Source organism: Procambarus clarkii, chromosome 40, assembly GCF_040958095.1.
Source record: "Procambarus clarkii isolate CNS0578487 chromosome 40, FALCON_Pclarkii_2.0, whole genome shotgun sequence".
Lineage (NCBI taxonomy): Eukaryota > Metazoa > Arthropoda > Malacostraca > Decapoda > Cambaridae > Procambarus > Procambarus clarkii.
The window spans coordinates 41,642,178-41,667,195 of record NC_091189.1 but is presented as its reverse complement, the minus strand read 5'-3'; the positions used below and the strand labels follow the sequence as shown (position 1 = coordinate 41,667,195).

General features: G+C 46.8%; 1 protein-coding gene across 1 annotated transcript; it reads right to left on the bottom strand.

Annotated features, from left to right (window-relative positions):
- Positions 1–16,225: 16,225 nt before the first annotated feature.
- Positions 16,226–17,506, bottom strand: LOC138372906 (golgin subfamily A member 6-like protein 22). Its single transcript, XM_069338581.1, has one exon. The coding sequence runs from the start codon at positions 17,504–17,506 to the stop codon at positions 16,226–16,228; it is 1,281 nt and encodes a 426-aa protein (XP_069194682.1).
- Between the last annotated feature and the right edge of the window lie 7,512 nt (positions 17,507–25,018).

Sequence of the window (25,018 nt, the reverse complement as noted above, 5' to 3'; positions counted from 1 at the left end):
TATATATATATGTCGTACCTAATAGCCAGAACTCACTTCTCAGCCTACTATTCAAGGCCCGATTTGCCTAATAAGCCAAGTTTTCATGAATTAATATATTTACTATAATTTTTTTCTTATGAAATGATAAAGCAACCCTTTTCTCTATGTATGAGGTCAATTTTTTTTTTATTGGAGTAAAAATTAACGTAGATATATGACCGAACCTAACCAACCCTACCTAACCTAACCTAACCTATATTTATAGGTAAGGTTAGGTTAGGTAGCCAAAAAAAGCTAGGTTAGGTTAGGTTAGGTAGGTTAGGTAGACGAAAAAACATTAATTCATGAAAACTTGGCTTATTAGGCAAATCGGGCCTTGAATAGTAGGCTGAGAAGTGCGTTCTGGCTATTAGGTACGACATATATATATATATATATATATATATATATATATATATATATATATATATATATATATATATATGATTTATTTAAACTTAGTTACAAAAAAGGAGTTACATATAGGGTACAAAGATGATTACCATAAGTTGTCGATTTCCTCCAGCTCCTCAGATGGCGGACAGCAACTATAGATGCAGTGAGCATTTCCTCTCTGGATCGCCACACTAAGGCGCTGAAAGTGGAAATTGGCGGCTCTACGGTCTCTAGTTGTTATAATTAGCTTTGAACTCAGCTCCCCTCAGAAAACTAGCAGCACTTTTACCCCAGGCACCAAGTGTCTCTGAGGCAATTGTATACTGTTTCTGATATATGTAAGTGATCTCCCAGAGGAAATAGAATCGTTCCTCTCAGTGTTTGCTGATGAGGCAAAAATTATGAGGAGGATCAAGACAGAGAAAGATAGTATGAGGCTACAAGATGACCTAGACAAACTGAAGGAATGGTCCAACAAATGGCTACTTAAGTTCAACCCGAGTAAATGTAAGTTAATGAAACTAGACGGAGGAAACAGAAGGCCAGACACAGGATACAGAATAGAAGATGAAGTCCTTCATGAAACAGACAGAGAGAAAGATCTAGGAGTTGATATCACACCAAACCTGTCTCCTGAAGCCCACATCAAAAGAATAACATCTGCGGCGTATGCGAGGCTGGCTAACATCAGAACTGCCTTCTGGAACCTGTGTAAGGAATCATTCAGAACCTTGTACACCACATATGTAAGACCAATCCTGGAGTATGCGGCCCCAGCATGGAGCCCGTAACTTGTCAAGCACAAGACAATGCTAGAATAAGTTCAGTGGTATGCCACTAGACTAGTCCTAGAACTAAGAGGCATGAGTTACGAGGCAAGGCTGCGTAAAATGCACCTCACGGCGCTAGAAGTCAGAAGAGCAAGGGGAGGCATGATCACTACCTACCAAATTCTCACAGTAACTGACAGGGTAGATAAAGATAAACTGTTTAACACGGGTGGTACGGGAACAAGGGGACACAGGTGGAAACTGAGTACCCACATGAGCCACAGGGACATTAGAAAGAATATTTTCAGTGTCAGAGTAGTTAACGGATGGAATGCATTAGGAAGTGATGTGGTGGAGGCTGACTCCATACACAGTTTCAAATGTAGATATGATAGAGCCCAGTAGGCTCAGGAATCTGTACACCAGTTGATTGACAGTTGAGAGGCGGGACCAAAGAACCAAAGCTCAACTCCCGCAAACACAACTAGGTGAGTACACAGGGGGGAGCCTCGCGGCTGAGTGGACAGCGCTCGGGGATCGTAGTTCTAATGGCCCAGATCCCAGTCCCGGCGGAGGCGAAAACAAATTAGCAGTTTATTGCATCCTGATGCTCCTTTTCACCTAGCAGTAAACAAGTTCCTGTGAGTTAGACAGTTGCTAAAGGCTGCTTCCTGGGTGTGTGTGTGTACTCACCTATTTGTGCTTGCAGGGGGTTGAGCTCTGGCTCTTTGGTCCCGCCTCTCAACTGTCAATCAACTGGTGTACAGATTCCTGAGCCTACTGGGCTCTATCATATCTACATTTGAAACTGTGTATGGAGTCAGCCTCCACCACATCACTGCCCAATGCATGTGTGTGTGTGTGTGTGTGTGTGTGTGTGTGTGTGTGTGTGTGTGTGTGTGTGTGTGTGTGTGTGTGTGTGTGTGTGTGTGTGTGTGTGTGTGTGTGTGTGTGTGTGTTAGAGAGAAATATATGTATTAGATATCATAGAAGAAATATAGATTGGTTAGAAAGGCGGAGTTCAAGAACTAAATAGCGAGGGAGAAGATTGTGAGGAAAAGGCTGGTAGAGCATCTGGAGGGAAATAACTTTGTAACGCACCACCAACATGGGTTCAGGGATGGTAAATCGTGTCTCACAGGTTTAATAGAATTCTATGACCAGGCAACACAAATTAGGCAGGAAAGAGAAGGGTGGCCGACTGCATTTTCTTGGACTGTCAGAAAGCCCTTGACACAGTACCTCACAAAAGGCTGTTACAAAAGTTGGAGCAACAGGCAGGAGTAGAAGGTAAGGTGCTCCAGTGGATAAGGGAGTACTTAAGCAACAGGAAACAGCGAGTAACGGTGAGGGGGGAGACATCAGAGTGGCGAGATGTCACCAGCGGAGTCCCACAGGGCTCAGTACTTGGACCCATCCTGTTTCTAATATATGTAAACGATCTTCCGGAGGGTATAGACTCATTCCTCTCAATGTTTGCTGATGATGCAAAAATTATGAGAAGAATCAAGACGGATGAAGATAGACAGAGACTACTGGACGACCTGGACAAACTGGAGGAATGGTCTAGAAAATGGCTGCTAAAGTTCAACTGAGGAAAGTGTAACGTAATGAAACTAGGCGAAAGGAGCAGAAGGCTGAACACAAGGTACCATCTGGGAGGTGAAATCCTGCAAGAGTCAAATAGAGAGAAAGATCTGGGGGTTGATATCACACCGAGGAGAGAGAGGGAGCCGGTCGGCCGAGCGGACAGCACGCGGGACTTGTGATCCTGTGGTCCTGGGTTCGATCCCAGGCGGCGGCGAGAAACAATGGGCAGAGTTTCTTTCACCCTATGCCCCTGTTACCTAGCAGTAAAATAGGTACCTGGGTGTTAGTCAGCTGTCACGGGCTGCTTCCTGGGGGTGGAGGCTTGGTCGAGGACCGGGCCGCGGGGACACTAAAAAAGCCCCGAAATCATCTCAAGATAACCTCAAGATAACCGAACTTGTCCCGAGAGGCCCACATCAAGGGCATATCATCAGCGGCATATGTTAGATTGGCCAACATAAGAACTACGTTTAGAAACTTGTGTAATGAATCGTTCAGGACCTTGTATACCACTTATGTCAGACCAATCCTAGAGTATGCAGCTCCAGCCTGGAGTCCATAGTTAGTTAAACACAAGACAAAGTTAGAGAAGATTCAGAGGTATGCCACCAGACTCGTCCCGGAACTGAGAGGTATGAACTACGAGGAAAGGCTACACGAGGTAAACATCACGTTCCTGGAAGATAGAAGTGTAACGGGAGACATAATCACCACCTACAAAATTTTCAGAGGAATCGACAGGGTGGACAAAGACAAAATATTTAGCACGGGTGGAACACGAACAAGGGGACACAGGTGGAAACTGAGTACCCAAATGAGCCACAGAGACGTTAGGAAGAATTTTGTCAGTGTCAGAGGAGTTAACAGGTGGAATGCATTAGGCAGTGATGTGGTGGAGGCTGACGCCATACAGTTTCAAATGTAGATATGATAGAGCCCAATAGGCTCAGGAACCTGTACACCAGTTGATTGACAGTTGAGAGGCGGGACCAAAGAGCCAGAGCTCAACCCCCGCAAGCACAACTAGGTGAGTACACCGCCACCACCAGGACTGGACGCGTGTATACAATAAAGAAGAGACACTTCAAGCATAGACACACTCCAATAACCACCAAGAACTAATCATACACTCACACTGGAGCTCAAGCACCCTTCACAAGTACATGTAGGCGAGTGCATGCAGGTGAGCACTGCCCCCTCCTCCCATCCCCTGCTACCCCCCCCCCCTCCTTGAAGTCCCTCACACGACACTGAAGCCAGTGTCGGAGCGAGGGGTCGGGACGGTGCCCAGGTGTGAAGCCAGGGTGACCAGGTCGTACATTATAGCGTCATTAATTAGTCCGCTGGCGGTAGGTGGCTCTCCCAATGTTTATGTCCGGGTGGACTCTCAATGTCGCTCCAGGATTAACACAATTTTCTTCTGCTGGCGAAAGTGTCTGAAAAAAGTCATAAATAGTAATATACACATTTTTGTTATTTAAATAGTTGTTTTCTCGTGTTAATACAAGAGTCACGCTCTTAGATAATATGGTTAGTTAACAGTTAATATATGAGTGAGCGAGTTAAGACAAGGTCCATGTTAGCTGTGTGGTGCTGACTGTGGTACTCTAGCAGCGCCTAGTGCACCAGTACCAGTACTCTCTCACGCCCGTGTGTGTGTGTGTCTACTCACCTATATGTGCCTGCATGATCGGGCTCTAGTTCTTGAACTCCGCTTTTCTATCAGCTGCTTGTCTAATGTAATGACTCCTGACCTATCCCTATCATATCCGCTTTTAAAGTTATGACTGGAGTTAGCCTCCACAACGTGCTCCGTAGGTCACTCCATGTACTGCCCGCACGCTACCTGCTCCACTACCCTTACTCTCTATCATCTGTAGCACTCATCTCACTCTCAAGCTTCCACCCATCCTCCTTCTTCTATTGGTATTCATTGTAAACATTTCCTCTTTTTTTCCAGCCTGCCAATCCCCCTCAGTATTTTATACGTCTGTATCATGTTTCCCCTCGCCCTCCTTTCTAGCGTGGTCAGGTTTAGTTCATTCAGTCTCTTTTCATACCTCGCCCCTCGCAAATCTGGGACGAGTCTCGTTGCAAACTTCTGCGCCTTTTCCAGCTTCTTTATGTGTGTTTTAAGATGGGGGCTCCAGGATGGGGCGGCATACTCTAAGACTGGCCTCACATAGGCGGTATACAGTGATCTAAAAGCCTCCTTATTCACGTTTCTGAAGAATGTTCTGACTTTTGCCAGAGTAGAGTATGTGGCTGACGTTATTCTATTTACATGAGCCTCTGGAGTTAGGTTTGGTGTTATGTCTACTCTCAGGTATTTTTCTCTGGGAGTTATAGAGAGGTAGTTTTTCTTCATGTGTGTGTGTGTGTTTCTTTGTGTGTGTGTGTGTGTGTGTGTGTGTGTGTGTGTGTGTGTGTGTGTGTGTGTGTGTGTGTGTGTGTGTGTGTGTGTGTGTGTGTGTGTGTGTGTGTGTGTGTGTGTGTGTGTGTGTACTCACCTAGTTGTACTCACCTAGTTGTGTCTGCAGGATCGAGCATTGACTCTTGGATCCCGCCTTTCGAGCATCGGTTGTTTACAGCAATGACTCCTGTCCCATTTCCCTATCATACCTTGTTTTAAAATTATGAATAGTATTTGCTTCCACAACCTGTTCCTGAAGTGCATTCCATTTTCCCACTACTCTCACGCTAAAAGAAAACGTGTGTGTGTGTACTCACCTAGTACTCACCTAGTTGTGTTTGCGGGGGTTGAGCTCTGGCTCTTTGGTCCCGCCTCTCAACCGTCAATCAACAGGTGTACAGATTCATGTGTGTGTGTGTGTGTGTGTGTGTGTGTGTGTGTGTGTGTATTCACCTAGTTGTGCTTGCGGGGGTTGAGCTCTGCTCTTTCGGGCCGCCTCTCAACTGTCAATTAACTGTTTCTAACTACTACTACTACTACTATTTTTTCCACTTCACACACACACACACACCAGGAAGCAGCCCGTGACAGCTGACTAACTCCCAGGTACCTATTTACTGCTAGGTAACAGGGGCATTCAGGGTGAAAAAAACTCTGCCCAATGTTTCTCGCCGACGCGCTGGATCGAACCCGGGACCACAGAATCACAAGTCCAGCGTTCTGTCCGCTCGGCCGACCGGCTCCCTTAAGTTTGTGTGTGTAATTACCTAAGTGTAGTTACAGGACGAGAGCTACGCTCGTGGTGTCCCGTCTTCCCAGCACTCTTTGTCATATAACGCTTTGAAACTACTGACGGTCTTGGCCTCCACCACCTTCTTACTTAACTTGTTCCAACCGTGTACCACTCTGTTTGCGAAAGTGAATTTTCTTATATTTCTTCTGCATCTGTGTTTAGCTAGTTTAAATCTATGACCTCTTGTTCTTAAAGTTCTAGGTCTCAGGAAATCTTCCCTATCAATTTTATCAATTCCTGTTACTATTTTGTATGTAGTGATCATATCACCTCTTTTTCTTCTGTCTTCTAGTTTTGGCATATTTAATGCCTCTAACCTCTCCTCGTAGCTCTTGCCCTTCAGTTCTGGGAACCACTTAGTAGCATGTCTTTGCACCTTTTCCAGTTTGTTGATGTGCTTCTTAAGATATGGGCACCACACAACCGCTGCATATTCTAGCTTTGGCCTAACAAAAGTCGTGAACAATTTCTTTAGTAAATCGCCATCCATGTATTTAAAAGCAATTCTGAAGTTAGAAAGCGTAGCATAGGCTCCTCGCACAATATTCTTTATGTGGTCCTCAGGTGATAGTTTTCTATCTAGAACCACCCCTAGATCTCTTTCTTTATCAGAATTCTTTAAAGATTTCTCACTTAATATATAGGTTGTGTGGGGTCTATGTTCTCCTATTCCACATTCCATAACATGGCATTTATTAACATTAAATTCCATTTGCCAAGTGGCGCTCCATGTACTTATTTTGTCCAGGTCTTCTTGAAGGGCATGACAATCACCTAAGTTTCTTATCCTTCCTATTATCTTAGCATCATCAGCAAACATGTTCATATAATTCTGTATACCAACTGGTAGATCATTTATGTAGACAATAAACATCACTGGTGCAAGAACTGAACCCTGTGGTACTCCACTTGTGACATTTCTCCAGTCCGATACATTGCCTCTGATTACAGCCCTCATTTTTCTATCCATCAGGAAATTTTTCATCCATGATAGAAGCTTACCTGTCACCCCTCCAATATTTTCCAGTTTCCAGAACAACCTCTTATGTGGAACTCTGTCAAAAGCCTTTTTTAGGTCCAGATAGATTCAGTCAACCCAACCATCTCTTTCCTGTAATATCTCTGTGGCTCGATCATAGAAACTGAGTAAATTCGATACACAGGATCTTCCAGATCAAAAACCATACTGTCTGTCTGATATTATATCATTTCTCTCCAGGTGTTCTACCCATTTAGATTTAATTATTTTTTCCAATATTTTGACTATTACACTTGTCAATGATACCGGACTATAATTAAGGGGGTCTTCCCTGCTTCCACTTTTGTAGATTGGAACTATGTTAGCCTTTTTCCACACATCAGCTACAACTCCTGTAAACAGGGATGCCTGAAAAATCAGTTGAAGTGGAATGCTGAGCTCAGGTGCACATTCTCTCAGAACCCATGGTGAAACTCCATCTGGACCAACTGCTTTGTTCTTATTTAGCTCCTTGGGCATTTTTTCCACTTCGTCTCTAGACACCTCTATGTGCTCTATGTTGTTCTCTGGAATTCTTATTGTATCTTATGTATTCACCTAGTTGTATATTGTTGGGGGTTCCTCCTCTCTGTTATTCTCTACCCTTACTCTGGGGTGAGCAATAGTTACGCTCAAGGTAACTCACCGTAGCCCTGCGGGTCTTCCCTCGATCCTCACGGCGCCACTGCACGCCAGGAGAGTCTCCCAGTCAATCTTAACGGCCTCTTATTAAGAAAGAGTGAGAACACGACTCGTTCACCTCGACTGTCGTGTGCCCTCCCCAACAATAGGGCTCTACGGTTAAACACAAGATCGCCAACTGGTGTTTAAGGTGGCCAGTAACACCCTCAGTGGACTGGTGTATTCAGTGGTAGCCTTGGCAAGGTCACACTCAAAGATCAGGAATCAGGCAGGTACTTATTGTTATCACTCTATGCTTACAGGTATAGTATAGCCACAAGATCAATGGAGGGAATGATAAAAACACTAAGATAGTTTTGTATTTTACTTAAAAAGGTATGAAAGATGTCACAAGGCCACACAATAATCGATAAATCAACTGATCCTGACTCGGCCGGTAATTCCCACGGATATTATGCGACCGCAAGAGGGCAACACTCTCCCCTCCTCATCAAGTGTCAAGAACAGCTGATTGCAATGGCCTCTCCGCGCGAACTTTGCTTGTTTTCTAGATTCACGCGCGCTGTTCCTTTAAATTTTCCAATATTACTAGAAACTCGCACACTCGATATTGGCACAAATAAACCGTACTACTCAGTCACACTGTACTCAGGCTCAAACAGTCTTTTCTACAATCAATGCTATAATGATTCACTGTAATGGCTTCACATTGTTATTTATCCAACAATATATTATGAAATATTAACACTGGAGTTTTCAGTACTTTCTCTCGTTGGCGATAACGCAATAATTCACTGTACTCACAAATGATTATTCACTGAATGAACATAGACATATATATGGTTTATAAATCAATCATCAATACATGGAAAATTAATAGTTTCTGGGCACATAGCCTAACCTCCAAATACTGGCATAATATTATATATATTTTACCACTATATGTTCATATCAAAATCTATAGAAAGATATACACAACACAGTAAATTTATCACTGGTTCCTGGTGCCTGTACACACCAACAATCAACATGAATATTACAAGTACTCTTGATAGTACTGTCTAGCACCCTGGTGCTTTACCGTGACATAAGTGAGACTTGCTCACGACATATAAAATCTTCGGGCTAGAAAATATAGCCAAATAACATAGCTAACTAAAGGGGAATGGGGAGGGAACTAGAACCACCTACTTCACCCTATCCTCCGATGAGAGTCGAGATGTAGCTCCTGGTCCTCGTGTCGGGAACGCCCCCACACTACACGTCGTCGTGTCCTATCAGAGCCTCTCGTCGTCCCACCGTTTAGCGCGTCGTCTCCGTGCCTCCTCACTGCAGGTCCGTCCTCCTCCTTGACTTCTTGAAGGTTGGAGTCGGTCTCCTGGCCGTCGTCTTCTCCCAGCAACGGCTGTCGCCTACGTCTCAGCTACAGTCGTCCGGTTTCCCCAAATAGTCCTCTCTTCCTCAGCTACCCGGTGGCTCTGTCAGCCACTACGCTGTCACGAACTGGTGAATTGCCACAGACGTCAACCTACGTCACTGCACGGCTTCACTGCTACTGGCACAGTACCTGACTGGAGCACTTGTTGCTCAAATAACCGTCAATTCCCTCTTCTGGTTCAACACATGAACTAGGGAAGACTTCTCAGAGTACTGGCGAACTTCCGATGACGCGTAAATCCACGGTAGTGGGAAACAGCTGTCCGACAGACAGGACCACTCGTCGCACGTCCGACCTCTATGACGTGTCGTGTATGACTGATGGCGCCAGCCCGGCGCGCTGGCCGGACCCCCTTCCTTCGTGACGTCACTTTCGCTACGGGAAGTTTTCATTGGCTCCCGGTGCCACACTGCTGTCGGTGACCAATCCGGTGCCACTGACGTCACACGGTTTTGGCGGGAGATCAGAGAGGCCAGCGCCATCTTGGCTCCCTAAGGGGCCTAAACCACAGGCCAAAATATCACTATTTCACAAATTTCTCGGCTCTCCGAGAACACTTCACTCTCTCCCATATATCAAATTGTAGCCTGCAACGTAGAGAACGCTTGGGAAAAGTAGACATGACTCTTACTGCAGGCGTGGGAGAATTATAAGGGGGGGAACTCCGTCACATACCCCTCCCCTTAAAATAAGAGTCATGTCTGGTTAGTGCATGCGGGATAGGGCATCCGCTACTACGTTGTCCTTCCCCTTGATGTGCTTGACCTTGATCCTTGTCAGACTCTCAGTGCGGGTGAGACTGGTGCCGTCCGCCCTGGACCACTTACTTTCCTCCTCTGGGAGTTCTCGGTCCTTCGGTACACTCAGACCCGTCTTCCGCTGGGTTTCTCGGGTATTCGTTCCGTCCTGCTTGGCGGCTCTTCCTTCCACATTGAAGAGAGGTCTCAGCCGGCCTGCGTGACACACCTGTTTCTTCCGGGGTCCATCCGGCTTCCCAATCTCGTACGACAGTGGACCCAACCGTCGCAGCACTCGGTATGGTCTCTTGAACCGCGACCTGGTCACTCTTCCTTTACCTGGCAGCACAACCATTACTTTGGATCCGGCCTGAAAATCTCTCTGCGCAGCTCTCCTGTCGAACCACTTCGACATCTTATGTTGCGCCTTCTTCAGGAGCTTCCTAGCCAGTTTCTTCGCTCTAGTGAGACGTTCTTTGAACTTCTGGACATATTTATTCACCGTTCCCACGGTTGCTCCTGGCGTCCATCGTTCCTTCATCATGAATAGCATGGCATATATAATATAGATAAATGGAAAGTAAGCCTTCTCAGGACCCACATGTCCTCCTTCGGCCTTACCAACCAACTCGGGGAACTCCTCCTGCTGTAACTCTTCGAGACGAACGCGGTTTACCCCTGGAGAACTGGTGAGTGTCACCTGCAACTCACCATTCGGGCTACTCTCGCCCTCCACTCGTTCTCTGGGTCCTACGCAGAGGTGATCTGTTCCCAGGCTGTCAGTCGACTCCTCAGCCCCATCAGATCCACAACCTCCTGGTTCTTCGCGTTGTCTCGGTGTCTCAGTACAAACTGGTATCGCCACCGGTGCGATTCCCTTCTCGTCCCCACAGGCGTTCAAATCTTCGCCTGTCTCCTCGTGTTGTTCTGGGCACTCTTCGCCTTTCACGAGATGCGGGAGGACATATCCTCCACACGCGTCATTCCCCAAGATGACCTGCGCCTCCATCTTGGGCATTGATGTACAGACTCCCACCTCTAGGGTCTGGCAGCCATATTCGGAATTTAAAGTTACCTGGTGTAGGGGCATCCTCACTGGGCCTCCCACAGTGGCCACCCGTGCCACCCCCACACTGGTACTTCTGTAACCCTCGGGGAACAGGGTTTCACTTACCAGGGTAAAGTCAGCCCCGGTGTCTCTTAGCATCTTCACTGGGATGGGGTCTGCGACCCCCATCCTTACGGTTCCTTGACACACGAATGGGTGAACTTGCTTTTCCCCACTCAGCGCGGGTTCATCCCGCACTCCCTCGGCCCTCTGGTCCTCGAACATCACTAAAGCAACGTGTCCCCGCTGCTTAGGGCGTCTGCACTCCCGCGCGACGTGTCCGGGTATTCCGCAGTTGTAGCAGCGGCCCCTCGGCGGAGACCATCCGCCACCGCTCGCCTTAGCACTGCCTCCAGAGACCGTCACACCCTGTGTCTTTCCCGCCTCACTTGTCGTTTCTTTCCCTGCAGTAACAGTTCCCGAGCTCTCAGCTTGGTTCTCCCCTATCGGCTCTACAACACCTTTTGTTCCTCGGGTGTTCCAACTTGAGAAATGGGACTTGGGAGAACTCGTTCCTGTCCTCCATCCATCCGTCCTTCTATAACTCCGATCGTTTCCGACGTATGCGGGTGGTCGGTTCTGTCCCTCTCTGCGTGGGCGTAGGGCTTCCTCTAGCATGTCGGCCCGGTCGGCTGCGGCCCTCAGGTCCTTTATGTCCGCCTCCTTTACCCTCATCCTGATCTCAGGAGAGAGCACGGACATAAACTTTTCCATGGCCATTAGTTCCTTGACCTCTTCGACCGACCTTGCTTCTTCAGAGTCCAGCCACTTAAGGAGCTTTCTTTCAATGTCCCTCGCCGTCTCCGCATACGATTTTCCTGGCAACCGGGTACATTCTCTAAACCTCTTTCTGTAACACTCTGGCGTGAGTTTAAAGGAACGGAGCACAGCTCGTTTTACCGCATCGTAGTTAGTGCATTCTTGGAAGTCGAGCATGGTGAAGGCTTGGCGAGCTTCCCCTGTGAGCCTTCCTTGGACCAACTCCGCCCACTCCGCCCTCGGCCACCTCTTCATAGCAGCAACTCTCTCAAAGTGATCGAAGAAACTTTCGGCTTCACTAGGCACAAAGACCGGCAGGTCTCGTTCCCTCACTCGTCGGTCTTCCTGTGGCGGGGCAGGGGCACCTAGTCCCAGTTCAGCTCGCTTCAGCTCCACCTCCTGGTTGGCTTCTATTTCCATTTGTCTCAGCCTAACTTCTTGCTCTCGTTCTTCCCTGCGCAGCTGTGCTTCTCGTTCCTCACGCTTCGTCTGTGCTTCTCGCTCCTGTTCTTCCCTGCGCAGCTGTGCCTCTGCTTCTCGCTCTTCTTTGCGCTGCTGTGCCTCTTCTCTCCTCAGCTGCGCTTCTGCTTCTCGCTCTTCTTTGCGCTGCTGCGCTTCTCGCTCTTCTTTGCGCTGCTGTGCCTCTCGCTCTTCTTTCCTCAGCTGCGCTTCTGCTTCTCGCTCTTCCTTGCGCTGCTGTGCTTCCAGCTGCAGCTTCATTATTTCCAGCTTAATGCTGTGCCTGCTGCCGCTGGATCCCCTGCTGCTTCCACCAATACTCAGGTGTTCACCCTCACTGGCAGGTGTTTGGGGCCGTTCCTCCCCCAAAGCTTCGTCTCGAGCCTTTAGCTGAGCCATTATCTCTAGTCTTCTTTCACCAACTCGGGCAGATTTCAGCTTTATTCCAAAATGATCCGCTATAGCCTGTAACTGTGCCTTGGTGCACTCTTCCAGCACCTGTTCGTCTCTAGAGTCAATAAACCTCGCTACTTTATCATCCTCCATCTTGTGCTACGAGTGATAACCTTCACCTGATCTCTAACACCACTGCCAAGTACCACTGCAACCTTTACTCCGATCTATATCCTGGCAAGGTCGCCAATGTTGGGGGTTCCTCCTCTCTGTTATTCTCTACCCTTACTCTGGGGTGAGCAATAGTTACGCTCAAGGTAACTCACCGTAGCCCTGCGGGTCTTCCCTCGATCCTCACGGCGCCACTGCACGCCAGGAGAGTCTCCCAGTCAATCTTAACGGCCTCTTATTAAGAAAGAGTGAGAACACGACTCGTTCACCTCGACTGTCGTGTGCCCTCCCCAACAATAGGGCTCTACGGTTAAACACAAGATCGCCAACTGGTGTTTAAGGTGGCCAGTAACACCCTCAGTGGACTGGTGTATTCAGTGGTAGCCTTGGCAAGGTCACACTCAAAGATCAGGAATCAGGCAGGTACTTATTGTTATCACTCTATGCTTACAGGTATAGTATAGCCACAAGATCAATGGAGGGAATGATAAAAACACTAAGATAGTTTTGTATTTTACTTAAAAAGGTATGAAAGATGTCACAAGGCCACACAATAATCGATAAATCAACTGATCCTGACTCGGTCGGTAATTCCCACGGATATTATGCGACCGCAAGAGGGCAACACTCTCCCCTCCTCATCAAGTGTCAAGAACAGCTGATTGCAATGGCCTCTCCGCGCGAACTTTGCTTGTTTTCTAGATTCACGCGCGCTGTTCCTTTAAATTTTCCAATATTACTAGAAACTCGCACACTCGATATTGGCACAAATAAACCGTACTACTCAGTTACACTGTACTCAGGCTCAAACAGTCTTTTCTACAATCAATGCTATAATGATTCACTGTAATGGCTTCACATTGTTATTTATCCAACAATATATTATGAAATATTAACACTGGAGTTTTCAGTACTTTCTCTCGTTGGCGATAACGCAATAATTCACTGTACTCACAAATGATTATTCACTGAATGAACATAGACATATATATGGTTTATAAATCAATCATCAATACATGGAAAATTAATAGTTTCTGGGCACATAGCCTAACCTCCAAATACTGGCATAATATTATATATATTTTACCACTATATGTTCATATCAAAATCTATAGAAAGATATACACAACACAGTAAATTTATCACTGGTTCCTGGTGCCTGTACACACCAACAATCAACATGAATATTACAAGTACTCTTGATAGTACTGTCTAGCACCCTGGTGCTTTACCGTGACATAAGTGAGACTTGCTCACGACATATAAAATCTTCGGGCTAGAAAATATAGCCAAATAACATAGCTAACTAAAGGGGAATGGGGAGGGAACTAGAACCACCTACTTCACCCTATCCTCCGATGAGAGTCGAGATGTAGCTCCTGGTCCTCGTGTCGGGAACGCCCCCACACTACACGTCGTCGTGTCCTATCAGAGCCTCTCGTCGTCCCACCGTTTAGCGCGTCGTCTCCGTGCCTCCTCACTGCAGGTCCGTCCTCCTCCTTGACTTCTTGAAGGTTGGAGTCGGTCTCCTGGCCGTCGTCTTCTCCCAGCAACGGCTGTCGCCTACGTCTCAGCTACAGTCGTCCGGTTTCCCCAAATAGTCCTCTCTTCCTCAGCTACCCGGTGGCTCTGTCAGCCACTACGCTGTCACGAACTGGTGAATTGCCACAGACGTCAACCTACGTCACTGCACGGCTTCACTGCTACTGGCACAGTACCTGACTGGAGCACTTGTTGCTCAAATAACCGTCAATTCCCTCTTCTGGTTCAACACATGAACTAGGGAAGACTTCTCAGAGTACTGGCGAACTTCCGATGACGCGTAAATCCACGGTAGTGGGAAACAGCTGTCCGACAGACAGGACCACTCGTCGCACGTCCGACCTCTATGACGTGTCGTGTATGACTGATGGCGCCAGCCCGGCGCGCTGGCCGGACCCCCTTCCTTCGTGACGTCACTTTCGCTACGGGAAGTTTTCATTGGCTCCCGGTGCCACACTGCTGTCGGTGACCAATCCGGTGCCACTGACGTCACACGGTTTTGGCGGGAGATCAGAGAGGCCAGCGCCATCTTGGCTCCCTAAGGGGCCTAAACCACAGGCCAAAATATCACTATTTCACAAATTTCTCGGCTCTCCGAGAACACTTCACTCTCTCCCATATATCAAATTGTAGCCTGCAACGTAGAGAACGCTTGGGAAAAGTAGACATGACTCTTACTGCAGGCGTGGGAGAATTATAAGGGGGGGAACTCCGTCACAATATGTTGTTGTTGTTGTTGTTGTTGTGTGTGTGTGTGTGTGTGTGTGTTTACATATTTATTTATTTATTTATTTATTTATTTATTTATTTATTTATTTATTTATTTATTTATATATACAAGAGTTCATATATTCCTGTACAGCCACGAGCACACACAGCGTGTCAGGCAGGCCCTTAATCCTATGTTTCCCGCCAAATCGTTTAACAACCAAGTACACATTTTACTGTTGAGCTAAACAGAGGCTACAGTTAAGGATTTTCACCCAGTAAATCCTCCCCGGCCAGAATACGAACCCAGGACAAAGAGCTCGCGGAACGCCAGGCGAGTGTCTTACCACTACGCCACGGAGACTGGAGCATAGCTGTGGTTTTTGACATATCTAACAATAGTTAAAAGTATAGTATTGAAGAGCGAGTATAAACTGGTGGCTTGTGTGTTGCTACAGGCGCTTGTCTAGTGTACTAATTGTCAACAAGTTTACCTTAGTACTTGATCTCCCGGGGCATGAGGACCATGACCCCGGGGAGCCGGTCGCCCGAGCGGACAACACACTGGACTTGTGATCCTGTGGTCCCGGGTTCGATCCCGGGCGCCGGCGTGAAACAATGGGCAGAGTTTCTTTCACCCTATGCCCCTGTTACCTAGCATTAAAATAGGTACCTGGGTGTTAGTCAGCTGTCACGGGCTGCTTCCTGGGGGTGGAGGCCTGGTCGAGGACCGGGCCGCGGGGACACTAAAGCCCCGAAATTATCTGAAGATAACCTCAAGATAAGCACTTCTCAACAGTCACTTGTGAGTCACACTTGGAGGTGTGGAGTGAGGTGACCTCCAGCTGGTGGCCCACACACCTCCGTGCCTCCCTGGTGTCTCTAGCCTCCACCTCCGTCTTCACAGTCTCCTCTTCCTCAAAGAAACACTTTCCACTTCAGTCAGAAGTGTAAAATGCACTTAAATTATGCTCCCTTAATCTGAACAGTCTCATTCACTTATCTCTGGTATTTGTCTTGAAAGAAAATCTCAACTTTCTAAATGTTTGAGCTTCACAAGGTGTGGATTCCATGCTGGTGCTGCACATTATATTATGAGTCTGACGTATGTTATGAAGTTATATTATTAATAGATCCTTCTTTCGGATTGAATATGGCGGCTCCCTTATACATGTGGCCAGTTTGTCATCTCCAACAGATGTTGTATTAAAGCTACGAGTAGTGCTAATGTTACCTCCACTCACACCTTCTGTTTTAACTCCTACAGTTACTCTCCATTTGTCCTCTTCCACAATTTTGTGTCCCAATCCCTAAACTTTATTACTATTTTGCAAAGCTGTTCAGTAACTTTGTGGGACTGTTCAGTAACTTTGTGCGACTGTTCAGTAACTTTGTGGGACTGTTTAGTAACTTTGTGGGACTGTTCAGTAACTTTGTGGGACTGTGCAGTAACTTTGTGGGACTGTTCAGTAACTTTGTGGGACTGTTCAGTAACTTTGTGGGACTGTTCAGTAACTTTGTGGGACTGTTCAGTAACTTTGTGGGACTGTTTAGTAACTTTGTGGGACTGTTCAGTAACTTTGTGGGACTGTTTAGTAACTTTGTGGGACTGTTTAGTAACTTTGTGGGACTGTTCAGTAACTTTGTGGGACTGTTTAGTAACTTTGTGGGACTGTTCAGTAACTTTGTGGGACTGTTCAGTAACTTTGTGCGACTGTTCAGTAACTTTGTGGGACTGTTTAGTAACTTTGTGGGACTGTTCAGTAACTTTGTGGGACTGTGCAGTAACTTTGTGGTACTGTTCAGTAACTTTGTGGGACTGTTCAGTAACTTTGTAGGACTGTTCAGTAACTTTGTGGGACTGTTCAGTAACTTTGTAGGACTGTTCAGTAACTTTGTGGGACTGTTCAGTAACTTTGTGGGACTGTTCAGTAACTTTGTGGGACTGTTCAGTAACTTTGTGGGACTGTTCAGTAACTTTGTGGGACTGTTCAGTAACTTTGTAGGACTGTTCAGTAACTTTGTAGGACTGTTCAGTAACTTTGTAGGACTGTTCAGTAACTTTGTAGGACTGTTCAGTAACTTTGTAGGACTGTTCAGTAACTTCGTGGGACTGTTCAGTAACTTCATGGGACTGTTCAGTAACTTCGTGGGACTGTTCAGTAACTTTGTAGGACTGTTCAGTAACTTTGTAGGACTGTTCAGTAACTTTGTAGGACTGTTCAGTAACTTCGTGGGACTGTTCAGTAACTTTGTGGGACTGTTCAGTAACTTTGTGGGACTGTTCAGTAACTTTGTGGGACTGTTCAGTAACTTTGTGGGGACTGTTCAGTAACTTTGTAGGACTGTTCAGTAACTTTGTAGGACTGTTCAGTAACTTTGTAGGACTGTTCAGTAACTTTGTAGGACTGTTCAGTAACTTTGTAGGACTGTTCCGTAACTTTGTGGGACTGTTCAGTAACTTTGTGGGACTGTTCAGTAACTTTGTAGGACTGTTCAGTAACTTTGTAGGACTGTTCAGTAACTTTGAAGAACTGTTCAGTAACATTGTGGGACTGTTCAGTAACATTTGAGGACTGTTCTATAAAGTTGAAGGACTGTTCAATAAGTTTGTGGTTAGTTCAATTGTCTTTTTGAAGGGCTGTTCAATAATTATTTAGTAGGGTTACCAAATCTCTACTGCCAGCCAGCTTGTGTCTGGGACAGTAATGCCTTATAACTCCAGGAGGTGGGGTACACCACCTGGAGGTGGGGTACACCACCTGGAGGTGGGGTACACCACCTGGAGGTGGGGTACACCACCTGGAGGTGGGGTACACCACCTGGAGGCGGGGTACACCACCTGGAGGTGGGGTACACCACCTGGAGGCGGGGTACACCACCTGGAGGCGGGGTACACCACCTGGAGGCGGGGTACACCACCTGGAGGCGGGGTACACCACCTGCAGGTGGGGTACACCACCTGGAGGCGGGGTACACCACCTGGAGGCGGGGTACACCACCTGGAGGCGGGGTACACCACCTGCAGGTGGGGTACACCACCTGGAGGCGGGGTACACCACCTGGAGGTGGGGTACACCACCTGGAGGCGGGGTACACCACCTGGAGGTGGGGTACACCACCTGGAGGCGGGGTACACCACCTGGAGGTGGGGTACACCACCTGGAGGCGGGGTACACCACCTGGAGGCGGGGTACACCACCTGGAGGCGGGGTACACCACCTGGAGGCGGGGTACACCACCTGGAGGCGGGGTACACCACCTGGAGGCGGGGTACACCACCTGGAGGTGGGGTACACCACCTGGAGGCGGGGTACACCACCTGAAGGCGGGGTACACCACCTGGAGGTGGGGTACACCACCTGGAGGTGGGGTACACCACCTGGAGGCGAGGTACACCACCTGGAGGCGGGGTACACCACCTGGAGGTGGGGTACACTACCTGGAGGCGGGGTACACCACCTGGAGGTGGGGTCCACCTGGCCCACAAGGTACTCATGGGGTCCACCTAGCCACAAGGTACTCATGGGGTCCACCTGGCCCACAAGGTACTCATGGGGTCCACCTGGCCCACAAGGTACTCATGGGGTCCACCTGACCCACAAGGTACTCTTGGGGTCCACCTGGCCCACAAGGTACTCATGGGGTCCACCTGGCCCACAAGGTACTCATGGGGTCCACCTGGCCCACAAGGTACTCATGGGGTCCACCTGGCCCACAAGGTACTCATGGGGTCCACCTGGCCCACAAGGTACTCATGGGGTCCACCTGGCCCACAAGGTACTCATGGGGTCCACCTGGCCCACAAGGTACTCATGGGGTCCACCTGGCCCACAAGGTACTCTTGGGGTCCACCTGGCCCACAAGGTACTCTTGATGTCCACCTAGCCCACAAGGTACTCATGGGGTCCACCTGGCCCACAAGGTACTCATGGGGTCCACCTGGCCCACAAGGTACTCATGGGGTCCACCTGGCCCACAAGGTACTCATGGGGTCCACCTGGCCCACAAGGTACTCATGGGGTCCACCTGGCCCACAAGGTACTCATGGGGTCCACCTGGCCCACAAGGTACTCTTGGGGTCCACCTGGCCCACAAGGTACTCTTGGGTTCCACCTGGCCCACAAGGTACTCTTGGGGTCCACCTGGCCCACAAGGTACTCATGGGGTCCACCTGGCCCACAAGGTACTCATGGGGTCCACCTGGCCCACAAGGTACTCATGGGGTCCACCTGGCCCACAAGGTACTCATGGGGTCCACCTGGCCCACAAGGTACTCTTGGGGTCCACCTGGCCCACAAGGTACTCTTGGGGTACACCTGGCCCACAAGGTACTCATGGGGTCCACCTGGCCCACAAGGTACTCATGGGGTCCACCTGGCCCACAAGGTACTCATGGGGTCCACCTGGCCCACAAGGTACTCATGGGGTCCACCTGGCCCACAAGGTACTCATGGGGTCCACCTGGCCCACAAGGTACTCATGGGGTCCACCTGGCCCACAAGGTACTCATGGGGTCCACCTGGCCCACAAGGTACTCATGGGGTCCACCTGGCCCACAAGGTACTCATGGGGTCCACCTGGCCCACAAGATGGCATTGGGATCGAACCTCCGTTTGGAAGGAAACTCCAACATATGTATAATATAATTGGTATCCTTATTTCAGTTTCCCCGACAAGGTCTTCATGTTGTCATATAAGAAGTGTCAAGTCCAAAGTCTACCAGCCTGGCATGTTGTCAGGTTCGACTCCCTTATTATGGCTCTGGCCTCACTCTTACCAGAAAAAAATTACGCCTCTTCGTGACTTTGGAAAAATACAATAATATGCAAAGATCTTTTAAAAATCCCCCCTACTGTATTTCTCTTTATATACACACATGTACAGTCGTAAACATTATATATATATATACATGTGCATGTATATAATTGACACAGCTATCGCAGCCCGTCCTCCAGACACCAACCCGTCCTCGACTCAAGTCCATTACATCCAGCGGTCGACCCCACAGACGCATTCATATATTTTAACATGCTGTTCATTCAGAACAAGAATTTTCTCAAATATAAATTAATATTATAATATATTAGCATATTGTGCATATATAGGCATAGGTTAGGTTAGGTTAGGTGTTTAGGTTCAGTTGGCGATTATTTGTATTTGTAGTACGTGGGTGAAGCATTTATAGCGATGTGGTTCGAACAAAATTCGTCAGTGAAGCACTTGTCCCGGAAGTGTTCGAACGAAATCAGTTGTGAGTCGTGTGTAAACCGTTTTTCATTCATAAACAGGGGGTTTGGCGGGTGCATGGAATCACTTTTGGATCTTTGTTTGGAGGACGGGCTGCAGACACAGACCCAAAAGTGATTCCATCCACCCGCATTCCCCCCCTCCCCCCCACTGTTTATGAATGAAAAACGGTTTACACACGACTCACAACTGATGACGTCCGAACACTTCCGGAACAAGTGCTTCACTGACGAATTTTGTTCGAACCACAACGCTGTAAATGCTTCACTAATGTACTACAAATACAAATAATCACCAACAGAACCTAAACACCTAACCTAATCTAACCTAACCTAACCTAACCTAACCTAACCTAACCTAACCTAACCTAACCTAACCTAACCTAACCTATTTATACACAATATGCTAATATATTATAATATTAATTTATACTTGAGAAAATTCCTGTTGTGGACGAACAGCATGTAAAAAAATGTGAATGCGTCTGTGGGGTCGACCGCTGGATGTAATGGACTGGAGTCGAGGACGGGTTGAAATGCTTCATCCCACGTACTATAAATACAAATAATCGCCAACAGAACCTATACATCTAACCTAACCTAACCTAACCTCCTCACAACTCAACATCAACACACAACACCTTTTTCCAAGTTAAAATGTGGGTTGTAAACATTGACATTTGTGAAAATAGTTGATATACTATATACGAATAATGCTATAGAGACCCAATTACACCCAGGTATTCAGTACGATGTATATATTACTTATTATATTATATTAGTATGTATATTAAGAGAGAGAGAGAGAGAGAGAGAGAGAGAGAGAGAGAGAGAGAGAGAGAGAGAGAGAGAGAGAGAGAGCAGGGTGTTGAAGGATAACCAGACATGATAACAGGGTGCTGAAGGATAACCAGACATGATAACAGGGTGTTGAAGGATAACCAGAGATGACCCAGTATGGTATATGTTGCCCTCGTTATCCTAGTGATGTGTGACTGGTGTTATTCTGGGTGTTGAAGGATAACAGGATAACTCTGGTGTTATCCTGGGTGTTGAAGGATAACAGGATATCTCTGGTGTTATCCTGGGTGTTGAAGGATAACTTTGGTGTTATCCTGGGTGTTGAAGGATAACTTTAGTGTTATCCTGGGTGTTGAAGGATAACTTTGGTGTTATCCTGGGTGTTGAAGGATAACTTTGGTGTTATCCTGGGTGTTGAAGGATAACTCTGGTGTTATCCTGGGTGTTGAAGGATAACTCTGGTGTTATCCTGGGTGTTGAAGGATAACTCTGGTGTTATGCTGGGCGTTGAAGGATAACTCTGGTGTTATCCTGGGTGTTGAAGGATAACTCTGGTGTTATCCTGGGTGTTGAAGGATAACAGGATAACTCTGGTGTTATCCTGGGTGTTGAAGGATAACAGGATAACTCTGGTGTTATGTCTACTCACAATTCTCTCTCTCACAAGTTATAAGTTGTTCTTCCCTTCCTCCTGTACTGTACTTGAGAACTTCTTGTTCCAACTCATAACCTTGCATTTGTCAGGGTTAAAGTCTAGTGGCCATTAAAGTCCAGTGGTCTAGTTTTACGCTTCTAGTGTTTTTAAAAGGATGGATTTTTTACGTAGTGGCAAATAAAAGGAACTTGACGGTATAATTATCAATTTAATTATTATTTTAATTAAGCGTATGATTGTACATTAGGCCTAGCGAAGTCCCTCCGAGGGCTAGTTAGGCCTACTACTGACCTTTGACCGGATGCATGCCACAACAGTCGCCTTCCTTCCAGGGAGTCATTTAATGCTAGGTAAACAGAGGCATCAGGTAAAGGAAACTTGCCCAAGCGTTTTTGTGTCGGCCGGAACTCGGACCCGGGACCACTCAGTTGGGATCTGACTGCGTAAACCACTTAGGAAGTAAATTATACTAATTAATGGTATACCATATAATGTACTGCAAAGGTTATACTAATGGTATACCCAGTACAGTATACCATACATCTTATTTTGTTCACTATAAAGGGCTTAATTAGTTTAAAATAGAGGGGTTCATTAGTTTACAATAGATGGCTTCTAGTTTACATTCAAGGTTTCATTAGTTTACATAATGGTTACATTCCTTTAAAATGGAGGGTTATAATACTTTACAATAGAGGATTAAACTAGTTTACAACAGAGAGCAACATTAAGGCAGGGCTACAGAGCTACATTAGTTTACAACAACTAGTTTACATTATTCTACTAGAGAGAGCTTCATTAGTTCAAAATAGAGGGCTACATTACTCTACTGTAGAGCTATATTAGTTCACAATAGAGCTGCATTAGTTTACAAATGAACTGCATTAGTTTGCAATAGAGCTGCATTAGTTTACAATAGAGCTACATTAGTTTACAATAGAGTTACATTAGTATGCAATAGAGCTATATTAGTTTGTAATAAAGGGTTTAATTTGTTTACAATAGAGGGGTATATTAGTTTACTGTAGAGGGCTTCATTAGTTTTCAGTAGGGGTTACATTTGTTTGCAATAGTGGGCAACGTTAGTTTACATTAGAGGGCAGTGTTAGTTTACAATAGAGTTACATTAATTTACAATATAGAGCTAGATTAGTTTACAACAGAGGGCTACACTAGTGTAATATATTAGGCTACTGCAGTTAATACTAGAGGGCTACATTAATTTACAATTTGGGATACCTTAGGTTTACAATAGAGGTCTGCATTAGATTACAATGTAAGACTACATAAGTTTACAACAGTGCTTAATTAGTTTACAATTGACTACATTAGTACACTATAGAGGGCTACATTTATTTACTGTGCGGCCTGCATTAGTTTACAATAGCGGGCTTCACTAGTTTACTATATAGGGCTACATCAGTTTACAATAGATTATATAAATTTTCAATTGAGGGATATATCAGTATATTATAGAGTCCAACACCAGTTTGCAAGAGAGGCCTACTCCAGTATATTATAGAGGCCAAGACCAGTTTGCAATAGAGGCCTACTCCAGTATATTATAGAGTGCAACACCAGTTTGCAAGAGAGGCCTACTCCAGTATATTATAGAGGCCAAGACCAGTTTGCAATAGAGGCCTACTCCAGTATATTATAGAGTCCAACACCAGTTTGCAAGAGAGGCCTACTCCAGTATATTATAGAGGCCAAGACCAGTTTGCAATAGAGGCCTACTCCAGTATATTATAGAGTCCAACACCAGTTTGCAAGAGAGGCCTACTCCAGTATATTATAGAGGCCAAGACCAGTTTGCAATAGAGGCCTACTCCAGTATATTATAGAGTCCAACACCAGTTTGCAAGAGAGGCCTACTCCAGTATATTATAGAGGCCAAGACTAGTTTGCAATAGAGGCCTACTCCAATATATTATAGAGTCCAACACCAGTTTGCAAGAGAGGCCTACTCCAGTATATTATAGAGGCCAAGACCAGTTTGCAATAGAGGCCTACTCCAGTATATTATAGAGTCCAACACCAGTTTGCAAGAGAGGCCTACTCCAGTATATTATAGAGGCCAAGACCAGTTTGCAATAGAGGCCTACTCCAGTATATTATAGAGGCCAAGACCAGTTTGCAATAGAGGCCTACTCCAGTATATTATAGAGTCCAACACCAGTTTGCAAGAGAGGCCTACTCCAGTATATTATAGAGGCCAAGACCAGTTTGCAATAGAGGCCTACTCCAGTATATTATAGAGGCCTACTCCAGTATATTATAGAGGCCTACTCCAGTATATTATAGAGGCCTACTCCAGTATATTATAGAGGCCTACTCCAGTATATTATAGAGGCCTACTCCAGTATATTATAGAGGCCTACTCCAGTATATTATAGAGGCCTACTCCAGTATATTATAGAGGCCTACTCCAGTATATTATAGAGGCCTACTCCAGTATATTATAGAGGCCTACTCCAGTATATTATAGAGGCCTACTCCAGTTTATTATAGAGGCCAAGACCAGTTTGCAAGAGAGCAGTTATAAGTGAGGGCTCTGCAGGTTAAGAGAGCAAGGATACACGGCTACAGTGACACACAGTAACCACGGTAACAGTAGCACAGTGTTGTGGGCCAAGTTGTGACACTAGATCAATAGTTTTGCTCCCGTAGTAGGATGCTTATTGGTTTAAGCTTTCAAAATGAGTTTAGGAACTAGACAACAACGGTACTATTGAACTTGTCTAGGGCAGGAGGCCTGTTAGGCTTAGCGACGTCCCCCCCCCCCTCTCCTGGGTTGACTATGTGTGTTGCACAGGATGCAACACACAACAGTTGCCTAATTCATGAAAGGAAACGTTGCACTGTTCTTGGCGGGAACCGAACCCGGGTCTAAAGCGACTGTTTGGATGCTTTCTGACAAGAGTTCAGTTGTTTGGAAATGATGACAAATATTGATATAGCTAATCAGGTAAATAATCAGGAAATATTTACAAGGCCTAGGCACAGTGTGTAGGCCTAAGCTGTGTTCATGTGCTGTACGACGGGGCCTGGTGGGCCGGCTGTATGACGGGGCCTGGTGGGCCGGCTGTATGACGGGGCCTGGTGGGCCGGCTGTATGACGGGGCCTGGTGGGCCGGCTGTATCACGGGGGCCTGGTGGGCCGGCTGTATGACGGGGGCCTGGTGGGCCGGCTGTATGACGGGGCCTGGTGGGCCGGCTGTATGACGGGGCCTGGTGGGCCGGCTGTATCACGGGGGCCTGGTGGGCCGGCTGTATGACGGGGGCCTGGTGGGCCGGCTGTATGACGGGGGCCTGGTGGGCCGGCTGTATGACGGGGCCTGGTGGGCCGGCTGTA